The sequence below is a fragment of the Macrosteles quadrilineatus genome, unplaced genomic scaffold (assembly GCF_028750875.1).
Source record: "Macrosteles quadrilineatus isolate MER2022 unplaced genomic scaffold, UCM_ALF_1.0 Scaffold_9__3_contigs__length_116548681, whole genome shotgun sequence".
NCBI classification, from domain to species: Eukaryota; Metazoa; Arthropoda; class Insecta; order Hemiptera; family Cicadellidae; genus Macrosteles; species Macrosteles quadrilineatus.
In genome coordinates, this window is record NW_026542602.1 from 53,785,626 (window position 1) to 53,797,726 (window position 12,101).

The window sequence follows — 12,101 nt, forward strand, 5'->3', positions numbered from 1 at the left end:
GAATGATTTAACTGATTAAGCATTGTACTTTGAATCAGATGTGGCATTAGTGAATAAGGATTCTTTCATTTCGTACTTCGTGGAATATACAAAATATCACAGTCAGGGCCCACAGTAAAATATGTAACAATTGCTACTAAAGATTTTTGCGTAAGACGAACGTACTATTTGTGGTAATCAACAGCTTGAGCAAACAACTGTTAGTAAGAATAATGTTGCTACCTGGTTGCTACTTACTACTGCACTAAAAGAAAGAATCTTCACTTTTCACGTTAATTTTCGCGGTTTTAATAGCTTAATTGTTATTATACTTTTCCGATGAGCTCGGTTATCTACGGAGGCTTGATCAATTGGGGCTCAGATTATCGTGAGTCTGCATATGCTGTATTGGAGAAACCTAACCTCATGTTCAAATTTAATGTTAGAAAAGTCATTATAACACGTACCATACCATATTAACTCAATGTGTTACTTACAAAAAAAATTATTTCCATATTAAAGTTAATTAAAATCATTAAACCCCCTTTATTGACAGTACAGTGTACAGTACACTTAATACGAGTCCCGTATATCAATTGACTACTGACATAATGTGTGTGCAGCACATTTAATCTAAATCTGGCCTGATGGTTTACCGTAGCTATTATTTCCCTCATGGTTCAATAACCTGGCTTTAAAGTCGGGGCGTCCTCCCCCCATAACAGGTAGACGGGCAATCCTAATCCCTTGTTGACAAACAACAGTGTCTTTGTTACGGGCGACCACCAGGGACTGCTGGCATCCTCACGCTATTCAAATTACGGGGTTTTCTATATTTGAGTCTGCAAGTTATGTGGCATTTCCAACTGTCAATTTGGTCTTCAACATAAACGTTGACATTGACAAACGAGCGGACGTACAGAGAATTTGAGGAAGCCGGAAATCTCCACGCTGGGAGGGTTTCGAATATTTTTTCAAGCACCTTTTATAAGATGATCCTTTTTTGAAATAGGACAAGGCCATAAATAAAAACTAGCGTCAGTGCTGTGATCCTTGAGGCATTTAGGGGTTGTTTTTTATTAATGACAGTTCAGTTAACTACACCACACCATCTGTTTCTCAATCCTAATATTTGTAAAGTAGGCCTACTGTTAGGACCAAGCCTTGCTCAGTAGTATTTTGATTTCGACTAGTTTTTGTTATTACTGTTGATCAAGATTCCTTAAATAAAGCGTAGGCCTACTAGGAAAACACATGCGAATTGTTAATGTTAACACGAAAAACAATTAATATAAAACGTATTTTATTGTTATGTTTACAGAAACATTGAGCGAACTGTACATTACAAACTAGATGACCCGGCAAACTTTGTACCCCATAAAAGTTAAAAAAAAAACCAAATCAACCGGCCACCTTTATAAGCCTTTTAAAAACAATCACAGACAACATAAAACCGCTGAAAATGACTTTCAATTACATTACCTGTCAAATGTTTAATCAGCTGTTTCTAAAATATATTAAATTAATCTATGCATATGGTCAAAAACCATCATATTTTTCCTTATACGCATAACATACATATGTGGGGCTTAGCCCTAAATTTAAATACTGTACTGAAGATACATATTGTGTTAATCGGGTTGAAGACGAATCCAACAAATCATAAATCATTAAAAAGATCCAGCCGGTCTCGACTCTCGAGTTACAAACTGCTTAACTAACACGACATCATGGCATGTAGCCTAGATGCATACTAAGAAAGTGTTTAGAAATACAGTATTTTCTCTCAAAGTCCTGATATGAGGCAGAAAATCCATCATAGCGACCACTTTCAATTTCCATAGCTATATATATCTTAATCCACGTAAATTTCACGCCTAAATAACCCCATTTCAGAAGATTTGCATATTCAGTGTAACCATCGAGTTATACATTACCTGATTTTAGAGTTTTTTTCCAAGAAGGAAGGACCGGTAATTATTTTATAGGGCAAGCCTACTTGCGTGCAACCGCATCTTGTTTACAAAAAGGTAAATTAAGTAATAAATTACAGCATCTCAAATATATCACAATTTATCACTCTATAATGCATAAAAAATATCATTTCATTGAAATAATATTAGTTAACTGAATGATAAATTGTCATATCTTTGACAAGCTGTAACTTCTGAATGAAAAACCCTTTTTTAACCAGGTTAACGCACACCCAACTTCCGAAAAATGACTGCAAGGTTTCATTCAATTGTGCCAAATATAGTAGGTATCAGACGTTTTCCAAATTATAAACTTGAGTTTAATGGCATAATTTTAAAAGCCTTGAGGAACTGTAACTTTGATTAGATGGACCATTTACGAAGCGGTTTGTGCTGTTAAAGTTAATGTTATTATCAATGTGTATGCATTAATTGACATTAATTGCATCAAGTATTGACACGTTTCTGTTTTCAAACATCAGACTAGTAAGTAAAACGAACAGGTGGGCCTATTGAGGGCAGCGGTGCCAATCTGTCGTATACTGCTACGACTGATTGGCACCTCTGCGGCCGCCGTCAGCTTGTCACCACGACAGATTGGCACCACTCATTTCTCGAGGTTCCAATCTGTCGTGAACTGTTACGACTGATTGGCACCTCTGCGGCAGCCGTCAGCTTGGCACCACGACAGATTTGCACCACCCCTTTCTCCAGGTTCCAATCTGTCGTGTACTGTTACGACTGATTGGCACCTCTAGGAGCGGTGCCAATCTGTCGCGGTGCCAATCTGACGCGGTGCCAATTAGACGCGTACCCGACCTACAATATGGTTTGGTGATAAACTTTACCTCAAAGACGTAATTACTCCGAAGAACTAAATTGATAATGAGTAACACTGTTTCCATTATATGATGAAATTACCTTCAAATAATTCCCTCTAGGTATATTTTCCTCTTATATGTAAATAAATTTTAGTGACATTTTTTATGCACATTGATATTTTTACCTATAGCACCATATTATTTATAAATCTTATTTACAAAGAATGGAAATATAAAAAAGAAGGAAAATCTAAAAGTTTTAATAAACTTTACATTAAAAACTTGTTTACATTAAAAATCACCTAATATTCTAGCCCATATTGTTCTCACGATTAAAATAATGTATACTCTGCCTGCAAAGAATACAAAATATGAAAAGATTGAGACATGATTAATAATGATAGACCGGCGTTTGTAGCATGTAGAGCAAAGTACTGTATAATTGAAAGTGAAACTCAAACTCAAACCGGATCAAATCGAAATCCACTGCTTGAACTGCAAACAGGCAGACGCTTTCGGCTTTCATGATCAGCTGACCTTGACTCGGACTGTGAGGGAAGTGGAAGTGACCAAGACCGGGCCTCAACTTGATTTGGGAGACGGGAGACAATCTAAGTCGACTGCAGACCAGACGACGACTATCACATTGGCCATGTCGTCCAAGAAAGTTATAAATTTCGGAGCCGGGCCTGGAAAACTACCTGAAGAAGTAAGTATTGTTTGAATTACCATTCTTCATTGTTTTAAATTGTACCCACATATACTTGGGATGCAGTAACATTTTTTCTGTTAGGGAAAGGATGGTAAACACTTTTTGTTGTTTTTACCGACTTTAATAGTAAATTATTTTTTTATATAACTCAACTTTTAATTTGAAGCTCTGTGTCCTTTTAATTAAATTTGTAATAATCATGACCCACCAATAATGTACAAGCCTCAATTAAAAACTGTAAAAATGAGTTATGAAGAAAATAAAACCCTAAACATATTGTACACCAAGTACCGGTATATATTTTAAAAATTACAAAATATAAATATGGTAAATGTTTTATTTATAAATTATCAATTATAATCCAATAATGACATAACAATCTGTACTATTTATTTACCTTGCTTTGGTATATTTCATTTTATACCACATTTTGCAATTTAAATTAAATCAACATTTTTATTTAATTTAACACATTTAGTGGAAATAGCTACACACAAACAAGCTATAATAATTACCTTAATGTATAGGGTAGTGTAATTTTAAGCCTTTATTTTTCATGTATGATGATTCTTTGTTCTTGTTATGGTCTTTTCCTTTTCCCTGTTAATTTCAAAGTTTTTTATTATTACTGATGCTTATTCCTTTTAAGATTCTTTTAACTTTATTTTAACATTTTCTGTAGCCTATTTAATATTTTATATAACATAACAAAACATGTTGACCTTGTCTATTGTAATGATTTATATTACCAAATGACAATAAATTAAAGATTTATTATTATTATGTAAATTAAATATAGAAACCAATATAGATAGACATGTAAACTTATTTATTTTAGCAGAATTCTTTTATTGATCTGTAAAATTATGTACAGTAATTTGATGATTTATTAAAAGTTAGTGTAAATTTGTATGCTAAGATTTTTATATGGATGATTTCTACTGAACCTACAAATAATAATGAGATTGTATAATTTAATGACATTAATTAGTAAAACTTAATACTGAACAAACAATCTTAAATTTCGGTAGTATCAGTCACAGCCCTTGAAAAACACATTATGTCAGCTCAGATTGGTGATAGCTTATCTCAACAACTGACCATTCAACCACAAGACATATCTCAGTCTAATTAGTTTTATGATGTCAAGTTTATGTGACTTTAGTTGCATCTAATGACTTCTTAGTAGTGACTTGCTATTTTGGCAAAACAACAAATTAAATTAAATGCAACTATAAATTAAATTTACCCAACCGGGCTGACTACAGCCCAGGCTGCCTACAGTACATATCAATTTTGATACAGCACAGACAAAAGAATGTTATAATTCAGAAATAATCGTTCATTGTGTAAATAGCTTTACATAATTATCTTCTACAATATACATAACACAAAGAGGTTTTCCCTGTAACATTCCTTTTCCAGCCGTCCAACTTAACAGAGTTTTACAATTTATTGAAGTGTAATTTTAATGCTTACGATCTAGTGCACCTGCGAATGGTAGTTAAAAAGGGAATTTCCTTTAGGGCTTTCAGATTTCACTCTTTATAGTGTAGATATAAAATAAAAAAAAATATTGTTAAATGTAGTTCTATTCACCTAATAACTGTTCTAAACAAACATAATCTTGAAAAGGTAAATGAGGATTTTGCACTGGCTTCACTTTGCCTCGGAAACAAGTTTTGGACCTTAAATTGTGCAATTTGCGCATGGGTTGCCTCGTATTTACCTTAAAACTAATATTCATATTTACTATGCTTTTTTTTCAATAACATGTAATGGGGTTGAGTTCTGGGAATTATCATATGAGGTTAACTTCCATCAAGCTCATTGCTTTCGTGACGGAACTCTCAACCCGTGCTTGCGCTACCACCGTGGACCCCCCACGTGCCACTGCGGTACCACCGTGCACCCCCCATGTGCCACTGCGCTACTGTGTAATCCTAGTGATGTGAAAAACAACAGTGACTCACAAACACTTGTAAGTAGTAGAAAGTTTTATATTTTAGAGAAACTCTGAAGATGTCACAAAATGTGTATAGATTAAATTGGGTCAATTGGACTTCAAGAACACAAGGCAACCAACCAAATAAATACCCCCGCCGCAGCAAACCTGCAGACTAAGCGAATTTCCATTTCCCTGAATGGATTTACACTAAAATGTCTCCTTAAAAATATCACATTTATTCCCTATTTAAAAAGAATCAGTTTAAAACATACTTAGGTTTGCTGCAACAGGGAGGGTAAAAGTGTTTTTTATGTAAAATGTTAATAGTTGGTAAGAAATAAAAAAATTTTCCAAATTTGGGCAAAATATGTTAATAAACAAGCAAACTACAACAGTTTACTTATTCTCCATAAGAATAACATGGAAATTTTAAATTTACAATTTTTTAGAATTTTCTTCGTAACTATTAGGCGCATTATAACGCTTCAATATACTAAATTATTTGTTTTTTTTAAGCTCTACAAAATAGTTTAGAAAGAAATTGCAAAATTTTATGTTTTTTGGGTCAAAAATGGGAAAAACCCATTTTTACCCCATAATAGCCCCCATAAACCCCCGTTCCCATGGTCCGATCATGCTGGTTCGCGAACTCGTTCGAATAAACGTAGGTTTACACGTTTGTACCAAATTTCATCAAAATCGGATCATTTTTGCTCGAGTTATCGCGCTAACGGACACATATATATATATGAATTTGAACAGATGGTGTTTTTGGCCTCTAGGGACCTCAAAACGAAAAAAAAATCGGTCCCGGGTCCAGGTCTTACCATGAGTACTACGGTAATAGCTTATTTCCCTATGTGGGAAATTCGCTAAAAGTGACCATACTGAGCTTTATTTGTAAACAGGTAATGTTGGAGGTCCAGAGAGAGTTTGTGGAGTATGGCGACTCGGGAATTAGCGTGGTTGAGATGAGTCATCGATCCCAGGAATACGAAGCCATCAACAACTCTGCTCAGAGACTCGTACGAGAATTGCTGTGAGTAATAAATAACATTGGTTACAAACGAAAATAAAAGTTTTGTAAATTCTTCGTAACTTCTTAAAGTTGTAAAACCTCTTCAATCCTGATTAGTTCTAGCAAAAACACAATTTTCCCCCCGTTTTTAAACTATCATCACAAATATAAAAAATACTTAACCAACAAAAGTTAAAACGCCAAAATCTACTGAAGATGTGAAAAGTGAGACTTGTTCAATCAGTCACTGGTTTGGTAATACAACTGAGACAGAGGGTTAGCATATATAGATGTATGTAGGAAGGAGTCGATAAACTCTGTGGTACGCAGCACGCTATAAGACAGTACATTCGAATGCGATGGCCAAAGCACATTAGATCTTCTGAGAACAGGCAGAGGCGGCAAAAAAGTTTGCATCAAAATATCTGCCAAGATGTAGAGTTATACCGCACAGAAATAGTATGCGGCTTTTTGGGACTTGATTATCCAAAGGGAGAGTAGCATAAGGTTAATGTTATTTGTTAAACCCTAAATGAAAGAATATTTAATTAAGTTTCTTGGAAGCTTACAACATAATGTTATTAGTGTAGGCGGTGTTTTCAGATCTGAATGTATGTACATAGTCCACTAAAACTAGAGAGTAGTAAGCTCATTTAACTGATTACAAAATGAACTTTGACTCTGTTATGGTTCATTCATGACCAAAATTATCATCACAAAGATTTCAAGCTTCAATGAATTATTCCTTTGTATAGTCTGTTATACAACTGTGGCCTTAAAGTAATTTTCCCTCCAAGCAATCACTTTTTGATTTTGATTTTGTTTCATATTATTTGGTTAAAACTAGTAAAATAAAAGAACACAAATATTTATTCAACAATTAATTGATAACTCACCTTTAATGTGTCTAGGTTCTTATATTTTTGTATTACTTTTTACTTCCTCTGTGCTTGAGGCCAAACTTTAGTGGTCCAATATTTATGCCATTTCGGACACCGTATCTCCAAGCTAGCGAATTTCCCCTATAGCGAATTAGCTATTTGTTATGTCCTATGTCGATAACTCAAATAGGTTTGGTCTGATTTTGATGAAGTGTGCTGCAGGACTGGATAAACTTGAATGATTTTGCAAACCAGCATGATGTTAATAATAAGAACAATGTGTTGTGATTTTTTATTGTGATTTTTTTAATTTGTTGGTATATTATGATAATAAAATCTGATTTCCTATGGGTTACAGAGACATCCCCGACACATACAGTGTAATGTTCATGCAAGGAGGAGGTACTGGGTTGTTCTGTGCAGTGGCAATGAACCTCATGTCACGTAGCGGAAAGGCTGACTACATCGTTACAGGTAATTTGGAAGAGGTGAATTATTGTACAATAAGCTGTTCACAAGATGTTAAGTCACCTTTTCTATCCAAATAATCCAAAAGTTGTCTATATGGCGATCGGTTTTGTGTGTGAAACTTTTAAGACTCAAGACCAACCCTTAAAATTCAAATTTTGTTAAATCCTCTAATCTATTGTTAGTGATAGAATTTATATCTTTCAGCTTCAAAATGAAGTCAAAACTGATTCGTCATGTAGAAAACTTGTGGATTACGTGTCAACAAATACAAATTTGAAATTTTGAAAAAGGTAATGTTTTTTAAGATAAAAGTGTGATTCTTCTATTGTACATTTAGATAAGTTATTGAAACCAAACTTATTGTTTTGATGGATCGTAATTCCCTACCAGGTTCGTGGTCTGCCAAGGCCGCCAAAGAAGCAGCAAAGTATGGCTCGGTTAACCTCGTCTTGCCCAAGACTGACTCCTACGTTGACGTTCCTCCTCAGTCATCGTGGAACTTAGACCCAGAGGCTTCATATGTCTACTATTGCGACAATGAAACTGTTCATGGTAAGTTGGGTTAGAATAGTTTTGTGTCGCCTGATTCTTGGTTTTAACATTAGGCATTAAAACACATTGAAAATGTTATTGGAATGAGATTATGATGATCACTACGTACTACGTAGTAGCTTTGACTATTAATACAACAACTAGACGGTCCCCCATGTTAAAGTTGTAGGCAGGTTTTAAAATTTGTCTTAGTTGATGTGAGCCACCTAGAGATTGCGCTGATCTAAAATACTGATTTCTGCCGATTACATGATGGTTTTTACCGAGTCAAACTGATGGAATGACTTATTATGAGCTATAGCAACTGTTGTGACCCAGCAAATATGTCAGTAACAAAAAATAAGGTACAAAATAGAGTTTTAGACAGTAACGCAATCTATGACTGGCTTACACAACTACATTCTAGTAAAAAATTGGCGACAGCTGATCCATATAGATGGGATGTCTTCAGCCTACTAGCTGGATTAACAATCAAACATTTACTTAACAAAACCATTCACTTACTATCATTTATTTAAGCATAAGTCTACAAAAATTGATAAAAGCTATACTTGCCACATGCTGCAACTTAGGAGGAAAGCTTGTAACTACTACTGCTTAGGCTTCGGATTCTTCAGTATTGTTACTGCCATTATGATAAATTAAATTAGCCTTAACATTAATATTTTTAACGTATTCATTTTCAACAGGCTTGGAGTTTCCTGATATCCCAGACACCAAGGGAGTTCCTCTCGTGGCAGACATGTCATCTAACATACTCACAAGGCCTTTTGACATCACCAAGGTAAACTTTCAAAACTGAATACCGAACAATAAATATCTAAGATAATATCTAAAAACTATCCGAGGTACTCATCCGTTGATTATGGGTAAGTATCGGCAACATAAACAAAATGTGGATCTAAAGTTAAAAAGGCTATGAATATTTTTTTACCTATTCAGCTAAATTTTTAGCAGGATAACTATAAAAATAAATAATGACCAAACTGTGGCAATCAACCTGATACCTTTGAAGGTATTGAAAAGGAGATTCATTTAGGTTAAAAGTTTGATAAATACATAGATATGTGTTTTTATTTCCTGAAAAATTAGAAAGAAATTATACATCACCAAAATATTTTTTGTCGAACATTGCTTTCTGTGAGTCTTCTATCCATCTACAGTATATATTTTTGTCACCCACTTATTCTTAAGAATATTTTTATTTTTTGCAATCGTCAAGGATAAGACGGGGTTTTCCACAACAAGAGTATGTTAATTTGTTTCTTTAATTTACCTTAATACATTCTGGATGAAGGTGGATATGTGACCAGCAAGTTTGTTCCTAGTTTGGTGTGGTGTTTGCTGGGGCTCAGAAGAACATTGGTCCGTCAGGCACAGTACTGGTGATAGTTAGACGAGATCTTCTCGGCAGCCCACTCCCCATCACTCCCCTCGTATGGGACTTCACAGTCATGACTAAGGACAACTCCCTACACAATACTCCTCCCACCTTCGGGTAAGCAGTCCTAACATTTCTCAGTGTGGGAACACTCTCCATCATCTGAGAACTGACTAACATAGGATTAATATTTAGGATTATTGAAAAAAAAAAAAAAAAAAAAAACAGAGTGGAAAAGCCATACCCAAACATGAATTTGAATGGATGGTATTGTTGGCCTCTGTAGACATCAAAACAAAAAAAAGTGAATTGGTCCTGGGTCCAGGTCTTACCAATGAGACATACCACTTACAATCACTTATTCCCCACTTAAAGGAGTTTGCAAAAAAGTTTTCAAATTACATTACAACCATGAACGATTTTAAGACCCAGGTAATGATCATCAATTTATGTTAAGAGGATAGAAGAACTAGCCACACACTATAATGCAATTCAAAAATATCCTTGCCAAGTGGCTTGAATTGACTCTGTGTGAATTAAATTTAAAATTGATTAGAAGAAACATTTTCAATCAAGCCAAATCTAGTTCTCTAATTCATGTTAGTGCTGCTTCATATATGAATTGTAGGGTCAAGCTACACCACACCTGGTAATTGCTCATATGAGTAATTGGTAACTATGATTCATTGCACATTGGGGACAAGGAAAGGGCGTTTCCAAAGATTGCCAGTACTCATTTGCATTAAAATATAAAGATGTATGATACTAGCAATAGGGCAACGCTGGCTTGTATTCGGTAGTCTCACTAAGTTTACAATAGCTAAATTAGTGGAAACAATTTTTGTTTACATATGGGTAAACCTGTTCTTGATAGGCTCCAAAGAATAATCACTTAAGCTTAAGCTGGGTTTTACTAAGCGCGGAGTCTACTCTCCACTTGTCTTAGGTAATTCAATGGTACTGTTTTCCTAGAGGCAGAATGGACCGCCATTGGACAAGCAAAAACTCGCTTAGCTTCTCCACACTCACCATACCACTCCTAAGAAATCCCAGTTTAATACTTGTTTTGTTTACGTTATTGTCTGTCTCTGATTACTTTCAACATTCAGGGTGTTTGTGATGCTGAGAGTGTTTGAGTGGATCAAGAGACAAGGAGGAGTACAAGAGATGGCTGCTCGCTCGGCCAAGAAGAGCTCTCTGATCTACAACGCCATTCAACAGTCCGCAGACTTCTACCTGTGTCCCGTCAAGCCTCGCGCCAGGTCCAGAGTCAACATTCCGTTCCGCATCGCTGCCGGAGCAGAGCTCGAGGCTAAGTTTTTGAGTGAGGCCAAAAAAAGGAACATGATACAGCTGAAAGGCCATAGGTATGACAGGTTCTTTTATTTTTGCCATGAGGAGTTTTAAGCCAATAAATACAACGCCTGTTCCAAGCTAAAACTAACCCATACATTGTTCATTGATAAAATTGTCTAGAGCTAGGCAGAGGATAAACAAATCATGATTCATTGAATTAGTTCTGAAATACTTATTTTTTTGTGAAGCAAATCTGTGAGGAAAAAAATTAATGGCTTAAAAAAGGGGCCAGTGTCCTCAAAATATTCAGTATTTCCTTTGTGTGTTTTTTGTGTTAGATTAGTGAAGTAGGATGCCTACAATTTTTAAGGTAAGCCTCCTCATCCTTTCCTTTGTATCCTTAATTCTCAGGCAATTAAACCTTTGAGGAAAAATGATAATTTTTGTTGTGTTACAAAATAAAAATTGATATTTGTTTCACACAATGTGCACTTGCTGAAGCATCAAATATTTCAAATACTTGGTTAATTAACATATTTTGTAGGCGCTTGAAAAGCAAACAAATAGCAATATTTAATGTTTACAACGTTGTGTTACAGGGCAATTTATACATATAAACATTGTTTCAGGCTGGTTGGAGGGATCCGGGCGTCGCTTTACAACGCAGTTACTGTCGAAGAGGCACAAACCTTGGCAGACTTTATGAAAGAGTTCCAAAAAGCAAATTCGTGAAAATGTCCAATTGTTGTTACATTATACTGTACTGTTATCTTATACACTGTGTTAATGTTAATAAATGTTATTTTGTTTCATGTCCAATTTTGAACAATTTCCTGCAAGCCACTTTGTGGTATTTCTATTTTAAATGAGTCACTTTTTATATGATTTGTTCAGAGGATATGGCTCACTGGGGTATTTTAGCCAATAACACTCCTAATGTGTGACATGCTACCCTTAGAGGATGATCTGTCTTCATTCAACGTTCATAGTCTGATTATATCGGCTCAATCATTAAACTTTGTTTATAAAAACCTTTTAATGATACTTATAAACTTTATAATAAAATGGC

General features: G+C 34.9%; 1 protein-coding gene across 1 annotated transcript; it reads left to right on the top strand.

The window, feature by feature from the left end:
• The first annotated feature begins 3,353 nt into the window (after window positions 1-3,353).
• Window positions 3,354-11,846, top strand: LOC129004006 (probable phosphoserine aminotransferase). Its single transcript, XM_054432375.1, has 8 exons — window positions 3,354-3,482; window positions 6,342-6,472; window positions 7,691-7,806; window positions 8,194-8,355; window positions 9,045-9,139; window positions 9,684-9,853; window positions 10,846-11,103; window positions 11,662-11,846. The coding sequence occupies exons 1-8, from the start codon at window positions 3,426-3,428 to the stop codon at window positions 11,762-11,764; spliced, it is 1,092 nt and encodes a 363-aa protein (XP_054288350.1). The 5' UTR covers window positions 3,354-3,425; the 3' UTR covers window positions 11,765-11,846.
• Window positions 11,847-12,101: the final 255 nt, after the last annotated feature.